We start from the raw sequence: 27,452 nt of genomic DNA, 5'->3' as shown, positions 1-27,452 counted from the left end.
GAAAAGTTGAAAGCTTTTATTGCATAAAAAAAAGAGTAGAAATCGGTTGAGCTGTTCATAAGTTATGATTTTTTAAAAATAAAAATCTAATGCGCTGAGACCTACAGTGTGTGCCAATAAAATATGACTGATTTTTTATTTTCAAAAATATATATGTCAAAAACTTAATAACATACATCGCTGAAAATTTGACAGTAGACGTAAAATTTTCTGAACTTTCTAGAACAGCAATAGCTCCTTTGGTCCCGAGGCCTCCAGAAACGAAAAACGGATTTTTTTCCATGTTAAAAACATTTTTTGTGAAATTTTATATTTCTCTTGAAAAGTAAAAATAAAGTATTTAGGTAAGTAAGCTTTCATTTCGTCCAAGAAAATAAAAAAATTGGTCAAGCGGTTCAAAAGTTATGATTTTTTTTTAATAAATCTTTTGCATAGTCAGGATTTTTCTGGTCATTCTATTTCGGAAATGGTCACCCTAATCAAAAAATTCAAAAACAAGTGTATACCTATTTCGTATAAGGAACAAAATAGCAAATTTTCACGGAATTCGATGACCCACTAGATCGTTTTTTCATGGAATTACTGTATGTATATGCGTACATGTACGACTCGTGCTGAAAAAATAATTATTTTGCAACTTGTTGTACAAATAACTATTAAGCATACACGGTAAAAAAAATCATATTACAAAAAAAAAAGAAAAATGATAAAACTTTCAAAGCTGCATTTTTTGCAAGTTTTATCTGCGGGACATGTTTATTGAAGTTTCAAGCTTCATTTCTATCTAATCGCCTATCTCGATGCGTGGAAAATTTCTTCCTATAAATGGTTCAGAAAATCACATTTTTCTGATCACAGTACGCAGTTGAGAAGAAATATCATTTCAAAGGGGGCTCTCTGTAGGAAATTTCTTGACCAATTCAGTCAAGGAAAAACTTCTTAACTTTTCTTGAGCGCAACAACATACTTAGCTTAAACAAAAGTTTGAGTCCATCAAAATGCTTATGTAAAAACTTTTATGGGAACGTATTTTTAAAGAAGAGCATTAACGAAATGTGTAAATGTTTAATAAATTTGAAGAAAAAGTTTTTTTCGCCGAAAAGTGTAAATTTTGCATCCATTTTTGACTTTGATACTGTGTATCTCAGAAACTAAAGTAAGTAACATCTTCAAATTTTGAATTTTGCTAATAATATTGTTAGTAATAAGAAGAGTACAACCAAAAATGATTTTGGAAACAAAACTTTTTCGATTTATGACCGCCAGATTCCCCATAGTGCAATGTACTTTGAAAAAGGCATTTTGCGATTATATTTAGATGAACATACATCAAAAAATACATACACAAAAATATACATTTCGTACTTTTAAACACTATATTAAGTAAAAGCACGCTTATCAAAACGTCTTCGGTATTTATATATTTGTGATATTATGTTCAATAAATTAATGATCTAATTTTCGTTATACTGTACTGGGTTGACTTTATTCTAGGAAATTAATACTTAATCAATTAACTTACAAAAAGTTATCTTTTCAAGTAGTTTGTACATGACTTAACATCATCTAAATAGTGACTTTGAGAGAGAATTGCATTTGTTTTTTTTTTTTTTGTTTTTTTGTTCATTTGGTTTCTGTTGTGTTCTTTTGACTTGTTTCTTATTTTTGAGTATAATTACTAGTCTGCCTCGAACATTTGAACACTATTGTTTTTTTCTTGTCTAAGAAGAAAGAAAAACGTTGCTTGAAAGATACGAAAATTTATATGTTTAATTAGATGCATGATTTAGGTATTTAAGAAGTGGAAAAGTTATTGTTCGCTGTCTGCTCCACTCTGTTCGCTGTATTGATTATTTGCTGTCTTTTATGTTTTGATTGAAAGTTATTTTGTTCAAGTTACACATAACATATTTTAAACAGATTGGAGTATAACCAATAATTAATACATATAACTAGGTATACACGTGAATTTAGTTGACTTTAATCTTCGTTGCATTGTTTTCTTCTACTTTGTTTTCACTCAAAATTGTTTGTGTGATATGTGAATTAAAATTATCTTTTTATTGCTTTGATTGTTTTTTTTTTAATAACCTGTTTTTGCAAGCACGACTTGCAATCTTGCGTTCAATGTTATATGTGTAGTCGATAGTAGGGTTGAAATTTTTATTCGTGAGTCATATTTACTACTTAAACTTTATGCTAATTTTGGAATTACAAAGGGCCCTAGAGTGGAAAGGATGTGTTTTCCTGGAATACGGTTAAACACCTAAACAGTAGCTATCTAATTACAGAAAGATGAAGAAAGTCTTTAATTGGAGTCAAACCCAATTGAACTATTGTATCAATCAATTCAGAAATGACCTATTATTGCTATTTTTTCGAAGGCATTCATTCGACTATTCATTAAAGCTTTAACTTGTTTCTTGAAAAATGTAGGTACGCTGAAAATCCAATAATTTCGTTCAAAAGTATAACAATTTGTGTTTTAATAATCTTTAAAACTTTTGTTGAAAACCACATCGCGCATAAAATCGTCACTGGCGTCTACTTATCATAACAATAATCGAAATTTGTTCATATTTGGTTTAGTTTGCAACCATAACAATAATATTTTATGCAATTAATTTCAACTTTATCACAAAATCTATCGCATTTGGTTCACGATCTGGACAATTGTCCGCTTTTCACGCATTTGCTCAAAGTTTCTTGATACAGGTCTCCGCCACTATTAGAACGGAATGGATTTCTTTCGAATAGGACTAGATGATCGTGAGATAGGCGTGGTCGGAACCGAAGTCGAGGTCTGTAGGTTGAGCTCCATCATTAGTTGTGAAGTGCGATAGAATTCATTATTTGAATCGAAAAGGGCTGCCGAAAAGAATTGGCTGAATAGACGACCCATATACTGGTCTTTGTTAGCTGGCCACCACCCTTCGAGGAATCCAATATGGCCACCGCGAGCCGTAATAAGAATGGCGACGTGAGACGACTTCTCGGCTGCCTTAATTGGGATGGCATCTAGAGGTTGAAATGGATCATCAGCTGCGCTTAGACATAGCAGAGGTACCTTAATTTTGTGTAATTTATTGTGCAACGTAGCCTGTGCGTAGTAGCTATGAACATCTTTGTACCCGAAATGTTTGGACGTAAAATGAGAATCGAACTCTTTGATGGTTTTGCTCTGGAAATAATTAAAATGGAATTAAAGCTTATAATGATTGAACCTGACAAATTTATTTTCATCTTGCAAATTACCTGTAAGACTACATCCATGTCCCAATCAAATTCTTCATTTCTTAAGATGTCATACTTTCTGACGGTTCGACATAAACTTCCGGCTAAATGACGGCCAAGCATACTGTTCAAATAAGGCTGCTCAATGCTATCTGAACCTGTAAATATATTGAGAGAAAAATTGCATTTTTAAAATTTGAAAAAGACCGGAAAATGTCTTACGTAATAAATGCACAGATGGATCCAAACTCAAAAGAAATTTAAACTTTTTTGTTTATTGTAATGATCGACTGAATTGAACATATGGAGGAGTTGCTATCATCATTCAAAGGCGTATAAAACATCATTTTTTTTCGTCATATGAAACCAAAGGTTTTGAAACTGTTGAAACACAGCTCAGTATTGCTGTGTGCGTTTGAAACGCAAATATCAAATGCGGGAACACCAAACGCGGTAAGATTTTCCACAAGAAATGCGATGTCAAATTTAGGTTTTTCTATCTAGGTCAGCGCTGATTTAGATAATCGAGTCCTTTGATTGGTTTGTGTTACCGCATTTGGAGGACATTTAATCAAGATTTGCACCTCAAATGCAAATAGCAATAAATAGTTTCATTGCTGCCTGTTTGTATTTCCAATGCACTGAGCAGCAAGTTAATTTTGAATCAAATTGCAGAACTTGCGACTTGCGAAAAATTATTAGAAATGAGTAAAAAATGTTTGTCATTGATGAATTTAATTCAAAACATCGCTCATGTAATAATCCGCAAAGCAATTTCAAAGGTGACATTTTTTTTGATGAGTATGAGTTCTTTAGAGGACATTTTTCAATTCAATACCCTATCACTACTTGTATTTCCTTATCTAGAAACCCTTCTACGATGATATGGTCTGAACCGACTCTTGTCAGCCAACTGATTACTTACGCTGATTTCATGTCCCTGTTACATTTCAAATCAATTCACCAGTTTGAAAATGCACCCCATGAAGATCAACGAAGAGTAGTGTCTTATCCTTTGACCGCGCCACTTGCTCCTGCGAGGGCGGGCGGTGGAATCAGGATCAAATCTGTTCGGTATGCCGTGGCTTGAAAAAAGTGTCACGAATCGTTAATAGTGTTTAATCATTTGATCGCGTCACTTGCTCTTGCGGGAGCCGGCAGGCTATAATGCGGTTCTAATTATATCGCGAATCCAGTTAGACGGATGGATGACTGCCAGTTCCTTACCCAGACCCTTAAGTTGGGATGACTGACCCTGGTGAAAACGCTCCAGACTCACGCATCTAGAGAGAAAACCCAACAGGACAGTCTATTAAGAATACACCGACCGCAATAGCGATTTGGGAATTCTGTTCTATTGAAATAATATATAATACGATATTGCAAAATAACAATAGGTATTCGCTATGGATATTCTATGTAACTCATTACTATACCAGAGAGGAAGCTTCAGAATTCAGAAAAAATGTATTATGAATTCTCTGCAGAGCTTTCTTCTTGGTATTACAACAGCTAGTCCATATTGGTACAGCATACAACATGACCGGCCTGAAAACTTATTTGAAGATCAAAAGCTTGTTCTTAAGACAAAGTTTCGGTTTTCTATTAATAAGTGGATACAGACATTTTATATATTTGTTACATTTGGCTTGAATGTCCTCAATGTGATTTTTGAATGAAAAGCTTTCGGTGTTTTCGAGCATAAAGTGCTGCGGACAATACTCGGTGGGAAACTAGAAAATGGTATGTGGAGCTGTGTGTAAAAGCTTGAAAGCAGCAGAATTTTCAGTATATCTCACCATCAAGCGACCTTATGCTTTTGGGCCTGTCAATGATCGTTATCTAATAGACCGTCAAACAACAACAAAATCCCTAGACTAAGATAAGATTTCCAACCAAATGGAGGCAGAAAATTTCGCGACTCGTAAAGAATCCCACATACGCATACGTCATCATCCTTATCTGGCAGACTAAATTCCGAATTTTGGTCCCACACTTAAAGATTGTTCATCAAACACGTGGCTCCCTAAACTGACTATGATATCACGTTTCTATTTGCTAATCGCTATCTAGTCAACTTCCGTGCTGATAGGAATAAAATAAAACCTTCGAATCAGGTTGACGCTCAACTAACCTTCACAAATTTGCTGAAAATAATACCTAGGTAAGGATATTGTACTGAATTGGCTTAAGTAGGATTCGCCTAAAAGTGATGGTGCTCTTGACATAAAACTACAATCAATTGGCACTAAAATTTGCGTTTGCGAATTTAATGTTTGCTATCTTTAATGTTTGCTACGTTACGAATTTAATGTTTGCTATCTAACTTAACGTTCGAGGATCCGTCATCGTAATTATCATCATCGAAACTTCAACAGCAGTTTTACTGTTCAAAACTGAAATTTATTAGCCGAAAATGTGTTCACTTTGATTCGGTTGGAAAATAGAATACAGTGAACACGTTTTCATATGAACTTTAATGATTTTGAACAAAAATAAATAAATTAAAAAAAAAATGCTCAGATTGATGACGGATCCTGACTTCTTAATAATACATTTGAGCCACTTACCTTTGTTAACATCCCACGGGACGGAAATGATTTTGGCTGCCGTCAAAATTGCCTTGGCTTCGTCACTGTAGTTCGCCAAATAATTCCCAAGGATAAGTCCACCCATGGATATGCCAGTGGCACCAATTCTTACGTGCGGATTTAACTTCTTCACATGACTAATAACTTCGGACAGATCTTCACTATTGGACGCGCAGTAGAGCCGAGGAGTTTTCAGCTCGATTCCTCCCAACCCACGGTTGTTAAAAACGACGGTACGGATACCGGTGCGGTTTGCTGCCATCACCAAGCACTTGATATATTCGGCCTGTGATTCACCTGAAAGTACAAGAAAGTTACTTAAGTGTTAGCATCTCAATTTTGGTAATTCCACAAACCTGTCAATCCCGGCAGAATTATGATCAACGGTGACTCACTATCACAGTCGGTTTCTAACCAATCCAAAGCGACTTCGCCACCATCCTTCAGAGTGAGCACTTCTCGACGATAGTCAATGTTCGGCATCATATTGGACCGGATGATGCTTGCAAAGACTGTTTGAGCCCGACTCTCAAAGCACCAGAACGTGGGCCAAAACTTCATCTCTAGGATGGGAATGTTTTTGCGGAGATACTTTTTAAACGGGCCATTTGATACGGCCAGGATCGGTCGCTGCAAGCACAATTTAACATAATTAAAATCATAATTATGTCACATTATACCTTAAAAGCAAACGAAAAAAGGGAAACTTACCTTAACAACCTCTATGAGATAATAAATTAGATATCCGATGAGGAATATGGCAAAAATGTGCCATCGTGGTAAATTGGTTAGATAGGCGTACAATTCCGTGATCATGGCGATAGCTTAATAGACTAGATGTGAATCTGCACAATTTTTCCCCTAAATCACAGGCTATTGTCGGTTGAGTGGGTGATGCCGGGTGTTTTACTCTGATGGAAACACGCAAATTGTCGCTGTCCCCAAGATCAGCATTGGCAATGGTACCTCTACTGACACGCTCTGTGTAGTTGCTGCAAATAGGTAAGAAATATCATAAATGCGATGTGATAAAAGAGTGTTACAACATTTCATTTTTATTTATTTTTTACTTTTATTTCTTATATCTAGGTGTTCTATCATCCCAATTTGGTAAAAGTAAATTAAGATTTTATCAACATTTTGTTAACAACGTATTACATTTTATGCATTTCATTTGCCGTAACAGTTCAGAATTTGTATAGGTGAGTTGATTTCATCTGCTCATAAGAGTAAAAAAAACCTTTATTTTAACTCATTTATCGTAGCAATTGAAGATTGCAATGATTTTTTCCTTAAATTATTATTATTTTTATTCGACTTTTCTACCACTATTTCAACATTGAATATTCTATGTAACTCATTAGTATTACAGTGCACCCTCGCTAATTTGAACAGTACCTAATGCAAACCATCGGGGTTCATTTACAATTTGAACTTCTAGTCGCCCTAGAACCGTGTTTCTAGTTACATCTCTCACTGTTGCGTTTTGATTCTGTGTTTCGTTCCACAGCGTTCCATTTCACTTTACTCCGTTCCATGAGGTAAATGACGTTAGGAACATTTTTAATTTGAACGATGTGCAAATTAACGGGGTACAGATTAAAAAGTGTTCAGATCAAATGTGGTCAAACCAAGGGGGTACCCGGTATATACCAGAGAGGGAGATTCAGAATCATTTTCAAAATTTTTTTAAAAACCACTGCAGAGCATTCTTCCATCTCATCCATATTGGTACAGCATATAACATAACGACCTGAAAATTTGTTTGTAGATAAAAAGCGTGTTCTTAAGACAAAGTTTGGATTTTCTAGTCCAGTCGGCTTGAAAATAATTGAATGTGGAGCTGATAGGATTGAGAATTGCTTCATGGGATATTTTAAATGTAACAGGGACATCAGCATCAAAATCAGCGTGAGTAACCAGTTGACTACAAAGCTGACTAGAATGACCAAATAAATCGTGGAATGGTTATTGAAACATTGTGTTATAAATGTTAAGATTATATCTCGCACACCTCTAAACGTAGCTACATGCTTTCCCATTGGTGTACGGCCAGAGGATCGTTCTGAGTGAAAAAGTAAAAAAAGGTCAGAACGCAATTCATAATCGAGAGTTGTAAAGAACGGTTGCATTTAGATTACGTGAATATAAATGTGAAACTCGTACAACGCGTCAAAAGTATTCAATATCCGAAGTTCTCATCCATTAACGCGTATCCTTTTAAGGAAAGTGCGATTATTAAGGAAATTTCCCACATAAATATAATATGAACTTTTGTCCGGAAAGTTCAATCTATGCAATCTATCCTTGCGGTCCATCCCTGATAATGCCAGGGAACAATTTCTTGAAAAGTTTAAAAATGATTATTTTACAATAATCGCTATTAAACTTTTCAAATGTTTACCATAACCTTGTAATAACAACTGCAATCATCTCGAAATAATCAGCAAAGGATCCAGGTTTTAAACAAAGTAATCATCCAGAAATGTCTCTTTTTTTAATCCTCAGCAGTCCTTCTGAAAACTCTTCCAGAAATTTCCTTCAGATTTTTTTTTTTGAGAAATTGCGAAAGAAAGTTATGTTGAGATATTTATATATATTATTTTAATTGCTTCTACAACACAATACAATTTGTTCCAGCAATTTCTGCAAAAATTCCTTTAAAACATACTAGGAAGATGTTGGGTACTTCTCTAAGAAATACAATTATGAATCACGTCACTAATTAAGTCGCAAATTCACCCAGTTACATGGGCGTTGCGAGAGTGGGACAGGGGAGGACCGTTGCCCCACCAACGGAAAATATAAAATAAAAAATCAACTAATAATACTAAGGTTAATATGCTATTTGAATTTTTCAAACAGATTTTTTTTTTGCTTTCATATTTATAGAACATTACGTCATGATAAACTTTTTGGGTGATACTTGAAATCTTTAGTCCCAGTAAAAATCAGATTTATGTCGAAAATCTTTGCCGCAAAGAATCAGAGAATTTGGCGTTGCCCCGCTGTTCTTTAGCCGTTATGTTTGTTAAAAAATTTTGGAGTCTACCAAAGACCTTACTTGAAATCAAAGATTGAAAGATTTTATCAACAGTCCACAATCTTGAGACCTGCCAAAAATCTTTCATGGAACTCCAAAGATTTGCCAAAGATCTGCCTAGTTGCCATAAAACGAATTCATGGAGGAGTTCTTCTAATAATACACAACATATTTTGATGAGATCCCCTGTGATTCCCCTGCATTTTTTTTTTCAAATTCTTTAACGAATATCTCAAGGTATTTTTTGGAATGCATCTTTAGAATTTTGCCAAAAAATACTTCAAAACCTAAGGAATTCCTTCATTAATTGCTATAGGGGTTCCTTAAAGTCTTTATCAAAAATGAACTCTTCTGTATATTTTTTATTTCATTCCTCTCAGAGATTAATGCAGGAATTTAACAAATTATTTTTCTTAAATTGTAGAAAATTCCACACCAAACTCAATTTTATGTGAGCAATCTGAACAATTTCACCAGAAACAATTTAGATTACCGAATAATTCCTACAGGAATATTTTTTTAAACAATTCGATTACAAATTGCACTAAGAATATATCTAAGTATTCCCTAAAAATAGGGTTTCCCTAAATTCCCTAAATTGCTCTAGGGATTCTTAAAAGTAAGTTGATTAAAATAGTTGTTGGGTAATTCAAATTTATTCTAGATATTGAATACAACTATCATATGGTAATTAATGCAGACATTTCTCCAGGCAGTTCTATAGGATTCCTTCTGAGATTTTTTCAAGAATTCGATCGACAAACGCTCCTTTGAGGAATTCACCCTCATTTCTTGAGGAATTCTCAAAATATTCCCTGAAAAATTTAATGGAAAATTCGGAAACATACCAGAATTCCTCATGATTTTTTTTTTCTAGAATTTAATCAGGAGCAGATCAAGTAATGTATTTTGATTTCAGACAGGAAATACATTTCGTATCAACGTATCGTATCGATTGGTTTGGGAATAAACCTTGTGATTTTCCTAGGAATCAAATAATCACTTTTCTCCTAATAAGGACTGTTAATTTTATAAAGTGGACACTTTGTTTATGCTATATCTTTTTTATTTATTGATAAAATCGTAATCAGTTTTCTGTGCATCGTTCAACTATGATTCATCATTTTTATGAAAATATAATATCTTAGAGAACGCTTTTGGTTTAAGAACTACATAGCTTTTCCAAAAACTCCTAAGAAAAACTGTTCGTCAAAGTTAAGCAATATTTTTCACATAACAAAAATCCTCATTTTTTATGAAGAAATTGTATGTTGGCATCCATTACTATTCTATTGAAGATAGAGCTTCAAAAATATCAATCATATTCCACCATTTACTGACACTAAGTCACTCTAGTGATTTATGATTTATGGCCAAATTTTGCTAAAACACCATCCTCTTACTCCAAGCAAAAACGTAAAATAAAATGCGATTTAAAAACTGGTTCAGATTACTAAAGAAACTATATTTGTATGAAAGAGAGCTAAATCTTGAATTTTAATCGCATTCTTAGGTATACATTTTTCTCTTTATGGTTGTTAATAACAACTTGTTATATCAAAAAAAATCATACTTCTAAAATCGTGTACGCAACAAATTTTAAGCGTTTTTTTCCCAAATGTTTTGATAGGTAATCTCAGAATAACATATAAATTCGATTTTATTACAGTAGTGTTCCCAACTTTGATGATTGTCATTTGTACGTTGGGAGGTTTTCTGGAAATGAAGCATTTGTTTTTCTATTGTGCTTTAAATGTGACGTAGGGACTAATTAAGCAACTCTTTGTAGTCGTAGGTTATTTGTTATATTAATACTATATTAGTACTTCCGTCAGTACGTACTTTAAACTTAAAAATTTTACTCATATCAATTATAATCAAATTAAAAATATTTTTCTCTAAAAAAACCGATGAAAAATTATGTTATGTTATCTGGAAAATTAGTGCTCCAAAACTAACTTGATATTTTGCAGCAGGCCTTTTTTTGAAAATAAAAAATATAGAATGTCGAATTTTCCAGCCAATTTCTTACTATCATTGATTTTGATAATCTCCAAAAATTGACTGTTCTAAACGTTGTGCCTTATTTGTGTGAAATTTCATTATTTTAGTGGCTTTTTTATTATCACAATATTGTACAACATAGGTCGAACGATGTACAGAAAACCGATTGCGATTTCATCGATAAATTAATAAGATATAGAATACACAAGGTGTCCACTTTATAAAGTGAACAGTCCTTATTCGAACCGGAATTCTGCCAAACATGCATTAGGAATAAGTTCAGAGATTTTTTCAGGATTTCATGTAATACTTACTCCTGGTTTTACCATATTTATCTATATATTCATTTAGGAACACAAAAAAAACAACTGCTAAGGAAATTTCTTCTTGAATTCCATTTGCTTCTGCAAGGCATATAAGGAAAACAAATATTGAGAAAACCTTGGATGAGGAAGGAGAAGGGGTTCCTTAAGAAGCACCTGAATGTAGTTTTGATGCATTATTGGGGAAATGTATGCAGAAATCTGGAGGTATTGTTTCAAACGATACCTAAAAGGATTCTAAGAAAAGCTTGTGTAGATTAATGTTACTATTTTAAAGGAGTTTCTAGAGAAATCCATAGTGAAATTCTAATATGAATCTTTGTAGAAATTTGTCGATTTCTTGTGTAGCTATCGGTATTGAATTCAAAATAATCATATGGCACAAATATTTTTATATGAAATACTGATAAAGCTTTTCTTAGGGACATACCGTCGTTGGGGGTGAGAATGGGTCAAAAAGGGATATGTACGATTTATTTATGGAATAACTATCGCAATTTATTTTTAATAAACTTCAAATTTGGTGTGTATGCACTTTGATGGTACATTAACAACTGTCCAGAACATTAAAGAAAAATATTTATTCACAGCGGTACTACAAGTGAATGAAAAATCAATTCATAAAGAAATTCCGAGTTTATTTCCTGAAGGAATTCAAGTGGACGTATTTCATAACATCTGTTGATGCAAATCAAATTGTCCAGAGGGTAAACTTCAAAACAAATCCAAGAAAAATCTCAAAGGAATCTCTGGACATTTTCCTGTAGGATTTTTGTCGAGTTTTTTATAGGAGTACTTGCTAAATACCTGGAGAAATTTCTGAGTATTTCCTGGAAGAAATACTAGTGGAATTAGTCTTAATTCTTGGCAGAACTGTATGAAATCCTTACAAACATTTCATTTCAATAACTGGCAAGAAAGTCCTGTCAATAGGAATTTTACCATTCAAGTTTTCAAACTTTTTCAATCTGGGATTTTCCAATGCGTTAAATGGTCAACAAATTGAACCAAGACGTGATTTGAACTCTACTTGGCTCACAGTGAAAGCAAAAGGAGGGAAGATGTCCTTCATAGTTACACATTTCGAACGAAAGGGTGCAGAGATCGTGTGAATTCGTGAATAAAGTTTTGAAGTCGCTTGCCCTCCCCTGATGAAAATCCTGATTACGCCCATGTCCAGTTATCTATGAAATCAAGAATTTATTAAGATATGTCTTTAAAGAAATGCTTTGACAATTAACAGCAGTTGTTTCTGTTACTATGCTATGAATGAATCCATGACTTGCATCAAGGATCCTACAGCGATTGCCTCCGGAAATTTATTAAACGAAAAAAAACGTATTTGAAAATATATTAGGGGTTGTCCTGCAGGAACTTTAAAGTATTTTGCCTAGAGTTTGTATACATACTACCTCAGTACACCTTCAAATTACTGGAGTTTCCTTAGGATTTATTCTTCAAGAGAAACTCCTGAGAATTATCCTAGAGTTATTCTAAGGGCTCATTCAAAAGAAATTCAAGAAATTATGAGAAGGCGCCCTTCTTAGCCGAGTGGTTAGAGTCCACGACTACAAAGCAAAGCCACGACTACAAAGCAAAGCTGAAGGTGTCTGGGTTCGATTCCCGGTCGGTCCAGGATCTTTTCGTAATTGAAATTTCCTTGACTACTCTGGGCATAGAGTATCATCAGAGATACAAATGCAAAAATGGCAACATTGGCAAAGAAAGCTCTCAGTTAATAACTGTGGAAGTGCTCATAAGAACACTAAGCTGAGAAGCAGGCTCTGTCCTAATGAGGACGTGACGCCAAGAAGAAGAAGATGATAAGGAATTCAGAAGTTTATTTTTTACTATTCTTCAGGTTTTTTTTTAAGATTTCTCCGGAATATCATCTAGATATCCGACCAAAAGTTTTTTAGCGGGTATGACTTCAACTATCGTATATTAATTTGCCACAGAAATTTCATCGCAGTTTGTGCAAAATGTTGTAGGAACCTCTTTAGGAATTAACCTAGCGATTTCCCTAGGTATCCTCTATATTTTTGCAACAATTCAACCAGGATTCTTTCAACAAATACATAATCAATTATTTTGGAAATTCATTCTCAAGAGCATTCTAAGCAAATTTCTTCGGCTATTTCTTTCACGATTTCTCACAAAAAATACTTGAGTTATCATTCTAGGATAGAAATTCTTAAATAATCTTTAAATAATTTCACTCTGAATTCACGCAGCTATTATTTTAAAGATATTTTCAGAATTTATCCAGAAACTAATTCAGAGATTTCATTTCAGATTTTAGAACAGCTGAATCAATCATAAAATTGTATATCAATGAAATAGCTTGTTACTGTTGCAAAATCTGAATATAAAAACTATTAATTTACCGTTTTATACTTTGTGTAAATTTTTGATATTACAGTCAACTCTCCGTTACTCGATATTCCGTAAAAGTTAATTTTTATGGCTACCTCGGTGGTCCCTTGGATCGCATTTGCACTAATTTCGTGTTCTATAGCTCGATACTTCCCTAATTCGATGGTCCCTTCAATATCGATTTATGGAGCATTCGCTCTTTTACGTATTCAAACTCTCTGAGCAGAATCTCAATAAAGAAATTCAATAAAGTAGATTTGTGAACTGCCTAAGACTGTACCTTTCTATTCCTCCCTAATTGTTTTTTTATCTGTTACACGTGAATCGACTACCACTTGTAGTCTTCTTCAGTGGCAGTTACTCACATCCACAATTACTGGATGCAATCAAATGACACTGAAGAAGACTACAAGTGGTTAGACTGCAACGATCTGGGGCGGAATTGAAGGAACAACATTCAAGTCTTCTTTCTATCTCAATTTTGGATCAAACTCTTCAATAGTAATCATTTGAAATATATATACATATGAATTTTATTGGATATTCCATCGATATGTAACGAAGAATGAAATATTATAAAATATTCTAAAATATACAGTAGGGTGCAGAGCTACTTGGGCACTTTGGGTTTTTTTCTCTGACAAATTGTCTGAAGCTTTGCCATAAGAAGCACTTCAATGCGACGCGTATTGTGGCCAAATATGAGCTCAGTAGCTTTCAAAAAACCCCACTGCGGAAGTGAATCCAAAATGCCAAGAATAAGATCCGGCTCCCTAATAGGGTTCTAAAATGTTTAGTAAAATCTTGTTTTTATTTAATAACACGAAAGTTGTTACTGTTACTGCAACTACTTGAGCGATTTCCCCGCTCAAATAACGGCTATATCATATTTAAACTTTAATTTAAAAATTGGGTCCAAAAATCAAACTTGACACTTTTGATCATGTTTGACGTTCGCTTAGTCGACAAAAACACCACAGGGGGTTTAATTTTAACACTGGGGTTGTTCATATCTGACATTTCGTAAGGGACACGGAAAACAAAATATGCCCAAAATTTCAGTTTAAGCCAAGGGTGTGATCTAAAAACACATAAAAAAATGTTTATTTGACTTAAACAAACGAAAAAAAGTAAAAAAAATGAGTAAAAATGTGTTTTTGGCCTACACTTAAGCGTTTGGCACTAAAATTGGGACAGGACTTTAGGACCCTATTGAGTATTTTTCATTTCGATTGCCATTTCGAAATTCCTTTTTGATGACTACAAAAATGTCACTGTGCTGCCATCACGTTTGTCATTTCTATAAGATATATTTTTGTTTCAATGATAAATTATTTTTCCATAATAACAGTAGTGAGTTCTTAAAGCAATAAAATAGCCAAAATAATGTATTTTTAAAAATTTTCTCAAATATTGTTGAGTTTAAGATTTTTTTCTGTGTGAATGATTCATAAAGCATGGATGTAACTAGCTTTATAAGGCTAATGCGATTTTAGATCAATATGAATATTTATTTGGTTCTCCGCAGTATTTGAAGAGTAAGTTCATAATTATTAATCTAGAGTCTTCTTTGCCAAAACTTCCATTGTCGCTTTTATCTAGTGACAATCACGATGCTACCCTGTGCCCAGGGAAATAAAGAAAACTAATTTATATGAACAAATACTAGACGGAGCAGTCTTAATCGTAATCATTTTAAGAGTCATTTCTGAGCACTTAAGAACAACTGAATTTTTATTGATATTCTTATTCTAACAGCAAAGTGCTAAGAATATTGTTCAGTCTATTTGTGCAGTCTTTGACTAATGGCGATAAAAATTGTTTATTGAATATAAATCGAAGCCCGAATCAAACGCTTTCAAATCATATCAGAGAATAAAAAACAAAGTGCTAAAATATAAATTTAATATGAAAAAACGACGTGAACCGGAAGGACCGCGGGAAAAATCAATGTCACGCAGCCAAAGGTTATTGCTCCATATTTTGAATATAAACACGACACTGTAATTATCGATAACTAGGCCGCTATGCGTAGTATATTCAAAATAAACGGCTTGTCATATGTATGACATCATCTGCGGTGTCTAACAGGTTCATTCTAACTAATTAGAATTAATAATCGATATGAAACGCTATGTGTTTCTAACAAAACGTTCATTTTAAAAATTATCTATCAATTCATTCATCAAAATCAAACTTTCTCTTAACTTATAAAAACAATAATATATATATAGCTAATTTGACAATTTCAAAGCAAATATGACCATGACCTTATTATATGCCAAAAATACACACAACACTTCTCGATGATTCTTTCTTCCGCGAAACGAAACAAATAATCAACAAAATACCACTTAGGGTGCCGGTACCAATGGTTGTAATGTACCAGTAGATTGGACTATGAAATAAATCGTACATTTTTCGATAAAAACGACGTGTGGGATAGATCGCCTCTAGTTTAATCGATTTGCCAAATTTCAGCTTTTTATTCTATCAAAAAGTCATATAAATAATTAAGTTAACGCAAAAAATTTGCTCCCTTGCACCAATAGTCGCCGTCGTGTTCCAGTAGTGGATCAACGGATGGAAGCAGTTTTAAAAATGGATGTATAAAAATGAAGAAAAGTCCCAGAGATGATCTTTATGCTCCATTCGAAAGATATTAGTCACTGTTTCAAGGGAAAAATGTAAAACCCATGTAAAAATTGATCATTTTGTTAAAAATTCCTTGTATCATTCCCGAACGTCTACTACTGGAGCACTAGCGCAACTACTGGAACACGTGTACCAATAGTGGCTCAAGCGATTTTATGTTAAAAAATTAGTTTTATCACTCTTTTTATATTTTTCCCACATAGTAGACGTTGAAATCTTTCTGTTGACGCCAAAAGATCTCTGTTAAGGCTTTTCGTTATTTTGTTATGATTTTTTAAAGCTTAGGTAGTCCACTAATGGCACCGGCACCCTAGCTGATTATCTCACGTTTTTCAATCCATTCACGGTCACTGCGAGTTGATACGATATGGATTTGTTCGACAGCTAACGCATTCGATTCTTTCAAAACTTCGACACAACAATATCAGCATATTTCATCAAATAAATTAAACATCTTTCCAGCATGTAACATAACATCCTACCGATAAGGTAAACTCACATTTTTTCACTATTTTTTCGTGATCTATGCAGGTATATCCCAAATGGTTGCTGACCTAGAGCGGCTCTCGCTGAGCGCTTAGGTTTTCGTTATGGCTCACCGTCCTTCTAGACTTCGCGAGCACATGAATCAGACTGAGTCGCGATTGACGGTGTGGTTTCTATACAGAAAATAAACACCGGCTCAGTAAACACAGCAAATGTTCGACTCGTGTACATAGGTGTGTGCTGTACTAATGCTTATCTCTCAGTCGTAATGTTGATGAGTGACTTTTCAAACTTCGGCTAAATTGAGTGAGATAATAAAATACCTTGCAGAAATCGTCATCACCACGTGAATCATTCGATCTCTAATATAATAAAATCCAAATCGATGAAAAAGAGTAAACTTAGAACGAAAATCAATACAGCTGTTGAAAAAAAGGGAATTTGAGTAGCATCGAAAGTTCTTGCTGCCTATTAATCACATGGCGTAACAGTTACAAGAGCATGACTTAAAATGCACCGCTAAACTTTTCCGGTAAAACCACATTCTAAGGTTCAATGTTTCGAGTAGATCAAATAAGCTACACATTTCGTTAAAGTAGGTCATCTTCTTCTTCTTTCTGGCGTTACGTCCCAACTGGGACAGAGCCTGCTTCTCAGATTAGTGTTCTTATGAGCACTTCAACAGTTATTAACTGAGAGCTTTCTATGCCGATTGACCATTTTTGCATGTGTATATCGTGTGGCAGGTACGATGATACTCTATGCCCTGGGAATCGAGAAAATTTCCTTTACGAAAAGATCCTCGACCAGCGGGATTCGAACCCACGACCCTCAGCATGGTCATGCTGAATAGCTGCGCGTTTACCGCTACGGCTATCTGGGCCCCTAGGTCATATAGTTGACAGTTTTTCACATTTGATATAAATATTTGGGGATATTTAGGGACTAATCATTTTATAAACATTTTATAAATCATAAGCAGTTTACTGTACGTCGTTCAACAACAATTCTACGATGTTATGGAAATTTGAAGTTCAATAAAATGCTTTTGGTTGAAGGACTAAACAGTTTTTAAATAAAACTCTCAGAAAAGCTGTTCAACAAAGCAAAAAAAACATCCTAATTTTTTTAAACAAATTTTATGTTTGTATCCTACTATCCTACTAAATATAGAGCTTTAAAACTACCAATAATATTCCTCCAATCTCCGAAACATTTCACTCTGATTTATCCATTTATGCAAAGATGGTTATAAGTTCCTTCTAACCTTCTTTGATTTATGGCAAAATTGTCTGAATTAAGTACATAAGACACAGCAAAAAGGTAAAGTAAACAGCGTGTTCAAAATTGGTGTAGAATACTGAAAACTACATTTGTATAATAAAAAGCCTAACAGTGAGTTTGTATTATATTTGAATTTAAAAAACAATACTCTATATGGTCGTTTTATTAAAAAAAAAAACTAATTTTTTTTCTCGATATGTAAGCATTAAGATGCGCCAAAATATCACGTTCGCTTTACATCGCTTATTCGATTCTGGGTCAAATTTTGCGTGTCCTCCCAAAAGCCTTCCAAAGTTTGTAGAGGATTTTTTTATGGAAAAGCAAGCAATTCATTCATTGGGTTATAATGATTGCTCATGTGATCTTGAGGGTTTGTACTAAACTGATACCGTTAGATACATTTCAGTAAAAAAAATATATGTGTATTCTGTACAATAACAATTATGAAACATCAAGGAATGAATGCGCACAGTCCGTTTACGGTAAAATAGATTGAAAAACTGTCATATTTAAGTTTAATTTGCGGGTTTATTTTACACTGTTGTCCCCTACCAGTTACAAGCACTTGACTTCGTCATGAAATATGCACGAAGAGATTACTTACATCCGCACACTTAAGCACTGTCACATCGAAAATTACAGTACAGTAACTGTAAGTGCCGCTATATAAAGTAGGTACAAACGAACAAAGTCTATTACTATGAATGTGTAGTTCCTTTCGCTTCCATGGTAACGCAAAAATGCTATCAGTCCTCAGAGAATTGTCATATGTCTGTTGACGACTCAGTTCAGCACTCAACGTGACTCAACTACGATTCGGAGGGACGCGCATCTCGTCTACTATATTACGAGTATGTAGGGCCGGATCCTATAGGCACTTTTGTTTCACTTTGGCAGTGTGGTTTTTGAAAGCTATTAAACCCATATTTGGCGGCGTATTGAAGTGCTTCTTATGGCAAATTTTCAGGCGATTTGGCCGAGGAAAACCTCCCATACCATGGAAGTGCCCAAGTAGCTCTGCACCCTACACTTTGAAAAGTGAGTTCCCTAGTTGTAGCATTAAGAGAGCGATAAGTGTATTGTTTGCACTTCTAAACTTGTACTTTGAACCTGAAAAAATCTGTATACACACTTGGCTAGATGCCGTGAAGAACCGAATTCGACACGGCGTCAAAAATCTAGCAGGGTGAAAGTAGGTAAATTGCAGCGTTTTTTTTGTAACAGGGAAATAAACTTAAAATATTCAAGTTTATCTTTCTGATTAAACGTTGGACGTATAGAAAGGGGGTCCATGTCTTGAAATATGTAAATTCACACAGGTGTGAAATCATTAATAACAACCATTAGATTTAAAAAATAATGCAGTCATTTCTTCATATTCAAAAGGCCATCGAGAAAGGGAGGTATCGAGTTATAGACCACAAAACCAGTGCAAATACCCTTCAAGGGATTATCGAGGTAGCCATGTCAGCCATGTTCTAACCTTCTTTGACTTCTTTTTTCAATTTTTAGGTAGTGCACAACGGTCAGATGAACTTATTTTGGTCAAAATCATATTTACTTCTTGTTGATCACTATGAAAAAGGATATGAATACGAAAAAATCAATAGCAGTTCGCCAACACACAACTATATTTAGGTATTCTACTTTTTGAAATGTGAAATCATCGATAGTAACCTAGAAATTTTAACTACGTCTACTTGAATTTTGACGCTTTTTCACGTTTTGCCCTCCGAAAGTGTTGGTTTCCAGTGACAGTTGGGGACAGGTTTCCTTGACTTTTGGGAGCTTGCAATCTAAGCCAGCTGACTGCTCTCTCTCTCAGGTATGAAGGTGTGAAATTTAGCTAACGAAATCAGATGCAAGTGTCTCAGAGAGGAAATAGTGTCAGATTAAAATTAACGAACAAGCCGAAATGTTGGCAAAACTTAGGTTGTCTCATCTATTGAACTGGAATTATTTTGTAATGCTTCTGACCTATCTGACCTATCTAAATCTCTCAGAATGAATTACAAATACTATTGAATCAAAATCTACACAACTTCGCAAAGAATGCAGTCTTATAAATTGCCGATCGATCTTAACCAAATACTATACCAACATCTTGAGACTTTCATGAAAAAATGTATAAGCACTAATTTAAAAGTGATATAAATTATAAAAGTTTTACTCCCCTGTGCTTAAGCAGTTTTTATTTTGATAAATTGTATCCTCCCAAAGTTTAAAATGACCGGAAGAAGTTTGACTGTGCACACGCCATTTGAAATTTATATGAAAATAAATCCCGGGAAATAACTATGGAGGACGCCAACCTTTAGTGTTCAGCACTCTACCTCCTAGTTATTATGACGAAAACTTATGGAAAACTTAACAAATTCTTCTCATGTGAATTGTTTCCAGCTACAACTTTGCCGAAGACCACATTTTGATTGGACGTCAGGATAAATTGTTATTCATTATCATAATGTGGGTTTGTATCAAAGACAAATTAAAGACCTTCATGTCCCTTGCAGCTGCCCAAAATTTTATGGCTCATAAGGTAATCTAGAATGCCATGAAAAGTGTACTGCGATCTGTCAAACTTGGGTACCTTTTGCACAACCGAGGGACCAAATGCAGTACTAGAAGTGGTACCCAATCTGAGTCCGAGTGGGACGGACCTGTTTGTATTTTACATGTTTCACCAACTGTTAGGCAGACAACCGTGGATACCCTGGCGTGATCAAAGTAATCCAGGCTCTGTTCTACAGCAAAAAAGTAGTGTTGCTCTGGAAGTAATAAAATGATCACACTGCATGATTTAAGGTCTATAAACATGCTGAGGGTCGTGGGTTCGAATCCCGCTGGTCGAGGATCTTTTCGTAACGGAAATTTTCTCGATTCCCAGGGCATAGAGTATCTTCGTACCTGCCACACGATATACACACGCAAAATATGGTCAATCGGCAAAGAAAGCTCTCAATTAATAACTGTGGAAGTGCTCATGAGAACCCTTATCTGAGAAGCAGGCTTTTTCCCAGTTGGGACGAAACGCCAGAAAGAAGAAGAAGAAACTTTTTTATCATTAATAAGGAATAAGGATTTTAATAAGGATTTTAATTGTAATACAATAATTTGTCCAAATATTTAACAATCTTGTTGACCACTTGCTTTAAAAGATATCATCGAAAGAAAGGTCCTATGAAAATCATACAAATATATTTTTAAGATCGTTATTGTTTAAAATGAACTCTTTTGTTAGCTTTCAAACTTTTATTTAAAAATTAAAAATATAAAAGACACTATCTTTAAAAACTGCAATCGAACATTTACACTGATAATATGTGCCGTAGCTTTTTTTAACTGATTACTATTTGATTGAAACCATTGCTAAATAAATAATTGTAAATGCTTTTTCTTGTACAACTTGATATTACAGAGAAACCTCTATGAGGTGATGTTCCACCCAACAAACATTTTAGTGAAACAACAGTTGAACAAATCACCCTGAAGCAAATTTCAGCTGAATAAACTGTTGTTCAGCTACCAATGGTACTTGAGCATGACTCGATATCGACTCATGGAACCATACTAAAATAAAAATTTCATGGTTACCATGAAGGTCCCCCAATCAGCTTTCCACATCATTTTTGTTCCATGACTCGATATTTCCATAAGTCGATGGTCCCTTCAGATACCAACTCATGGAGGTTTGAGTTGAGCCAAATTGTGTACTATTGTCATACAATTTATATAATTTGGTGCACAATTTTAAAACAAATAATAAATTTGCAAGTTAAGTAAATGTATCGTACATTTTATTGAGCTTGGTTCAGAAGTTTAAACCAAATAATAAATTAATAAATTGAGAAAATACATTGATTGAAAAAGTAATGTTAGAATTTCTCTAATCCGAGGATACATTTTCATATTTTAAATTATTTACCATTTTTATGTCTAAATGTAAGCATAGCAAGACTGGTCTACTAATATTGTAACTAGGATTTTTTTACTGAATTCATGTTTTCTTAATCTGAATATGAAGGCATTTTTCATGCAACTAATACATTTTTTTTCTAGTTTAGTTTTATGTGTTTAGCACACATATCACACAAAACCGCAGAAAACGCCTCATTGTACGCGACTATAAGTGAAAATTCTACATTTTATGCAGTAATTCAATTATTTTGCCAAATCAAACGAACATATAAAAATATGTTGGATGAACTCGTTTTAGTGATTTAAGATATAGTAATAATATCAACATCCTTGTCTACACCACTCACGGAATTCAAGTAAGGCGTATATCTTTGATAAGGTTGTTCATAATTACATGAATCTTTTTTTTTTTAACATAAAAATTTTACTTCCCAAGTATCCGCCAACCCGTTAATTCGCCTTTTTGTTCTTATAAGGCTAATATAGGGCATGTCAGCTGTATATTGGCACTATTTTAGCACATAGGGCAAATTAAAGTGCTGTTTGAATACTTGGGTTCTGCCTACGGCAAAAAATCCCTCAATAAAAAAAAACTTGGGTTCAAAACCCCTTAGAGCATTTTTTTTTGTACGTTTGGCATGCGCGCAGATATTACGTTACACAGTTAAAGCTATCAGTACACGCTTTGCCAAATGTGCAAATATTTGGCTAGGCTCAAATCTACAGACAAACATCGGTATCAACTCTGACAAAAACTTTGCGTTGTCAAACATTTGTTTCGCTCTGTACTAAAACAAGCCAAATATTTGTTATAATGTACTGACAGCTTGAGAAAAGAAAGAGAAGTATAATAAAGTCAACTCTCCTTAACTCGATATTTCCTATCTCGATTTCGAGTTGGTAAGTTGGTTTTCATTGATACCTCGATGGCCTCTTGCATCGCAATACCAATGGTTTTATGTTCTGTAATTCGATACCTCCCTAAATGGATGGTCCCTTCAATATCAATTCATGACACAGTTGACTGCGGATATACAATTATTAAAACTTATACTCTGAAATGAGCAAGTGATTTTTCAAGTGTCGTTTTATCAATATCAAACACGATTTCATAAGTACCGTAAAATGAAGTATCTTTGATTATGCGGGTAACATTTTTTTTTATTTCTTTATTAGTATCATTCCAAACATTACATTCATTTCTTATATCTAGGTGTTCTGTATTATTAGACAACACTATCATCCTAATTTGGTAAAACAAATTTAATATTTTATTAACATTTTGTTAACAACATATTACATTTCATTTGCCGTAGCAGTTCAGATTTTTTACAGGTGAGTTGATTTCACCTGCTTATAAGAGAAAAAAAACATGTTTTCAATTTACTTAACCTAACTTAACCTAAATACATAACGCATTAATCGTGGCAATAGAAGATTGTAACGATTTTTGCCTAAAATTATTAATTATTTTATTTGACATTTGTTCCAATGTTTCAACATTGGATATTCTATGTAACTCATTGGTATTATACCAGGGAGGAAGCTTCAGAATCATTTTCAAAATTTTATTTTGAATTCTTTGCAGAGCTTTCTCCCTGGTATTACAACAGCTAGTCCATATTAGTACAGCATACAACATGGCTGGCCTGAAAATGTGTTTGAATATCAAAAGCTTGTTATTAAGACAAAGTTTTGATTTTCTATTAATAAGGAGATAGAGACATTTTACATATTTATTGCATTTGGCTTGAATGCCCTCAATGTGATTTTTGAAAGTTAAATTCTTATCTAGCATGAGTCCTAGATACTTAACTTCATCTGACCAATATATTGGAACCCCACTCATCGTAACAACATTTCTACTTGAAGGTGTCAAATAAAGAGCTTTTGGTTTATGTGGGAATATTATTAGTTGAGTTTTGGAAGCATTAGGAGAAATCTTCCATTTTTGCAAGTTTGAAGAAAAAATATACAAACTTTTTTGCAATCGACTACAGATGACACGCAGACTTCGTGCTTTGGCGGAGAGGCCTGTGTCATCCGCAAACAAGGATTTTTAACGTCCCTGAGGTAACTCAGGTAAGTCAGATGTGAAAATATTGTATAATATTGGTCCTAAAATGCTGCCTTGGGGAACACCAGCTTTTACAGGAAGTCTTTCAGATCTGGAGTTCTGATAATTAACCTGAAGTGTACGATTTGACAGATAACTTTGAATTATTCTAACAATGTATGTTGGAAAATTAAAGTTTTTTTAATTTTACGATCAAACCTTCATGCCAAACACTGTCGAATTCTTTTTCTATGTCTAGAAGAGCAAGACCAGCAGAATAGCCTTCAGATTTGTTGGAACGTATCAAATTTGTTACACGTACAAGTTGATGAGTGGTCGAATATCCATGGCGGAATCCGAACTGTTCATTGGCAAAATTTGAATTTTCGTTGATGTGGGCCATCATTCTTTTCAAAATGACCTTTTCAAAACGTTTCCTGATGGAGGAAAGCTAACTGATTGGACGATAGCTAGAAGCTTCTGCAGGATTTTTGTCTGGTTTTAAAATTGAAACAACCTTAGCATTTTTTCATTTGTCAGGAAAATATGCTAATTGAAAACATTTGTTAAATATCACCTAATAATGATAAGCTACTTTCTGGAAGTTTCTCGATGAGGATGTAGAAAATTCCATCATCGCCAGGAGCTTTCATATTTTTGAATTTTTAATAATAGTTCTCACTTCTTCCAAATCAGTCTCCCAGGCATTTTCGAAAACGTTATCTTGATTGCGAATAGTCCTGAGTAACTTGATTTTCAATTGGACTATTAAGACCTAAATTAAAATTGTGCGCGCTTTCAAACTGCATAGCAAGTTTTTGTACAAAAATAATAATGGTTTACGCTTAAAACACTTTTGTAGGTAATTTTTTATTATAAATTCTGTACTTCTTGTGCTATAATACTTGTACATTTTATGCATAAAATGTATTCTACGTTCTTCATCAACATTCTCCAATTCAGAGCCAAGCGTTGGGCAGAACCGAGGATGGAGAGATGCGGCCACGAATTAAGTATTGTGGTGTGAAATGGTTGATTCAGTGTTATCTGTCTAGATGACAACTAGACAAATGAATGAATAAATGAATGCAATGATGTCAAACAGTAACTTGATTATGGATTTCCATCAGTTTACATACCCATTATCAAAGTTACACCAAAACAGAAATCCGACTTTCGATTATATGAAAAATTATAGTTGCATTCAAAATAACGCTTAATGCAATCTTTCAACTGCGATCGATAGCAAAGATGTCAGTATTTGTTCTAAAAATATAAATTATAAATCTTTGAAACAGAATGCAAAATACTCTGATTTTTTCCAAAAATATATCAAAGCTAGCCCGTGTTACGGAACCTTGAAGCAATCGAAACAAACAAACTAGTGTATTGCCACGTGAGAAAATTCTAATCAAGACATGCACACATATATGCATATTTTGCCAAAATACGTGGTGCTGATTTTATTTTTGAAAACTAGCTAACATGAAGGTGAAAGGAAAGCATTTGTTAGCAAATAGACGACTGCAAGTCATATTTGAATGAAAAAAAATATTGTCTCTGAATAATCAATTTTTTTTAACTTCATCGTTGTAATTTAATGTTCAGTAAAAATCAATTTTGTGCATATATTTATTTGGCAATGTTACAACATTGGATATTCTATATTTACGCTCGGAAAAAAAAAACAACCAAAAGCTTATAGTAACCACTAAGCTATTAACAGATCATAAATCATACCACAGTTTGCCACAATCGACACAAAACAGCGCTAGTATTCTTCGGGGAATATGTTTTTGCAAAGTGGAACAATAAAACATTTCATCCATTGGTACGTACCTTTCTCGTTTCAGCCCGTCGAGTCCCACACAATGAGCTATCCTTCGTCAATCCGAGTCGATAAAGATTATGAAACATGCAACGTCTAAATCAGAATGGCTCGCAACAATATCCAACCAGGAACTTTGAAATGCAAATGCCTGCTTTCTCACAAGTAGGAACATCAAACTACAACAAAATTATCCTTTTTCGATACATAGGTTTCTAACCCGTAATAGTCTGCTGAAAAAATATACTCATTCACGTGTGATCATTTTTGACTGCCCCTTTTCCCTACCACTTGGCCCTACTGCACTCATACAAAAGGCAATCAAATGAGGCAAAAAACTTATGCCAGGAAGCAGACTACTGCTACTAAAAGAATAACTCGGATCGAAGGTTCACACAGGACTGTCGGTCATCCGCATTATGCTGCCGAAAGACCCAAAGCTATCACCGACAGACGGATGGAAACCCATGTAAACCACCCACCTGACACCCCACACACCCGGAAAATGGTTGGTTTCATGAATGAAAATCACGTGCTGGTATGGATTACCGCGTAACCGGCTATTGCGAGTGAAAGTGAAGCCAATATCGAAACTTCTTCAGACTATCCTTTACGGAATAGATTCTGCGCATTTGAGACAAAATAGTGACAGGAACCATATGTCAGCAATTCAGAATGGCACTCAATTGTAGTAGTTAGACATTACTGATTGGTCACCTCAACTGGTGTGGTCAGAGATTGTTATTTAATTAACCCGTATAGGCCTGAGTGAAAGCAAAAATGCTAAAACCCTTACCACTCAGCGAATACTTAACGGATTCAAATGTTTTGTGTCAGTATACTGGCCCACATATCTAGTTTCTAGAAGTGGCCAGAGGCTCGAGAATACTCCTGTAGCCGGATTTATTGCGGTTGGTCACTGGGTCAAGTCGGGTAGAAAAAGACGATTTTTTGGGACATGCCAAGTTAACTTTATTTATTTCCAATGGCAAACATTTAAATTTGCATAAATCATTAAGATCTGATATTCAACATTATAAATTCATAGTGCAACCGTTTAGAGTGTACCAGATGAGGCCGCTAGGACTTAAAGCCCTGAAGAACCGGCTCTAGATTTGTTAGGTACTGAACCGTTTCAAATATCTAAAAGTATAGATTGAACATAATAGGTAGTTCACTAAAACGCGTTCGCATAAGCTTGACACAGATGTTAAGATACAAATTGTGCACTTTATCATAAATTTGAGGCATCCCGGGGACCCGAAAATGTTCATTTGTAGGATCAATCAAATGCAGTTGACATAATCATTCAATTTAATCGATTATCAGAAGGTTTACGCTGATACGTTTTTCTCAAAACTCCTTGATATAGTGGCCACATTATAGCGGATTCTGGAAATTATCTGTGACACTGTGACACAAATTTGCCTACCTCCAGGGGCACAGAAGCACAGAACTCTTGTCACCCGACCTGACCCAGTGATCCACCGCAATAACTCCGACCACATGAACATACTCCGAGCAGTAAGCGACGCTCCAAACATGGATGCATGAGAGCAGACAGAAACGTTGACGAGAGCGTGTGACGCAACTATGCCGAGAAAATTAGAGCCAAGGAATCAACGGCGTCCTGCATACTGGTGGAACGACAGAC

General features: G+C 34.4%; 1 protein-coding gene across 5 annotated transcripts; it reads right to left on the bottom strand.

The window, feature by feature from the left end:
• Nucleotides 1-1,458: 1,458 nt before the first annotated feature.
• Nucleotides 1,459-26,214, bottom strand: LOC5579484 (protein ABHD1). Of its 5 annotated transcripts, XM_021843234.1 has the most exons (7): nucleotides 26,046-26,214; nucleotides 25,810-25,977; nucleotides 6,537-6,817; nucleotides 6,182-6,455; nucleotides 5,805-6,122; nucleotides 3,256-3,392; nucleotides 1,459-3,181 (listed from the first exon to the last, which is right to left on the bottom strand). In XM_021843234.1, exons 3-7 carry the CDS (start codon nucleotides 6,639-6,641, stop codon nucleotides 2,729-2,731), a joined length of 1,287 nt encoding a protein of 428 aa, XP_021698926.1. In that variant the 5' UTR covers nucleotides 6,642-6,817; nucleotides 25,810-25,977; nucleotides 26,046-26,214; the 3' UTR covers nucleotides 1,459-2,728. The 5 variants fall into 5 exon arrangements, with proteins under 5 accessions (XP_021698926.1, XP_021698925.1, XP_021698928.1 ...); XM_021843233.1 differs by having other exon boundaries at nucleotides 25,810-26,214; XM_021843236.1 differs by lacking the exons at nucleotides 25,810-25,977; nucleotides 26,046-26,214 and adding an exon at nucleotides 18,601-18,752.
• Nucleotides 26,215-27,452: the final 1,238 nt, after the last annotated feature.

This window comes from Aedes aegypti, chromosome 2 (assembly GCF_002204515.2).
Source record: "Aedes aegypti strain LVP_AGWG chromosome 2, AaegL5.0 Primary Assembly, whole genome shotgun sequence".
NCBI classification, from domain to species: Eukaryota; Metazoa; Arthropoda; class Insecta; order Diptera; family Culicidae; genus Aedes; species Aedes aegypti.
The sequence above is the reverse complement of the archived record's forward strand: the minus strand, read 5'-3'. Positions and strand labels throughout refer to the sequence as shown.

Coding starts and splice junctions, on each gene's coding strand:
- LOC5579484 (XM_021843233.1), bottom strand. CDS start 6,641: ATGATCACGGAATTGTACGCCTATCTAACCAATTTACCACGATGGCAC. Junction 6,456..6,536: donor ATCTCATAGAGGTTGTTAAG/GTAAGTTTCCCT, acceptor TTGTGCTTGCAG/CGACCGATCCTGGCCGTATC. Junction 3,393..5,804: donor CCCGTGGGATGTTAACAAAG/GTAAGTGGCTCA, acceptor ATATATTTACAG/GTTCAGATAGCATTGAGCAG.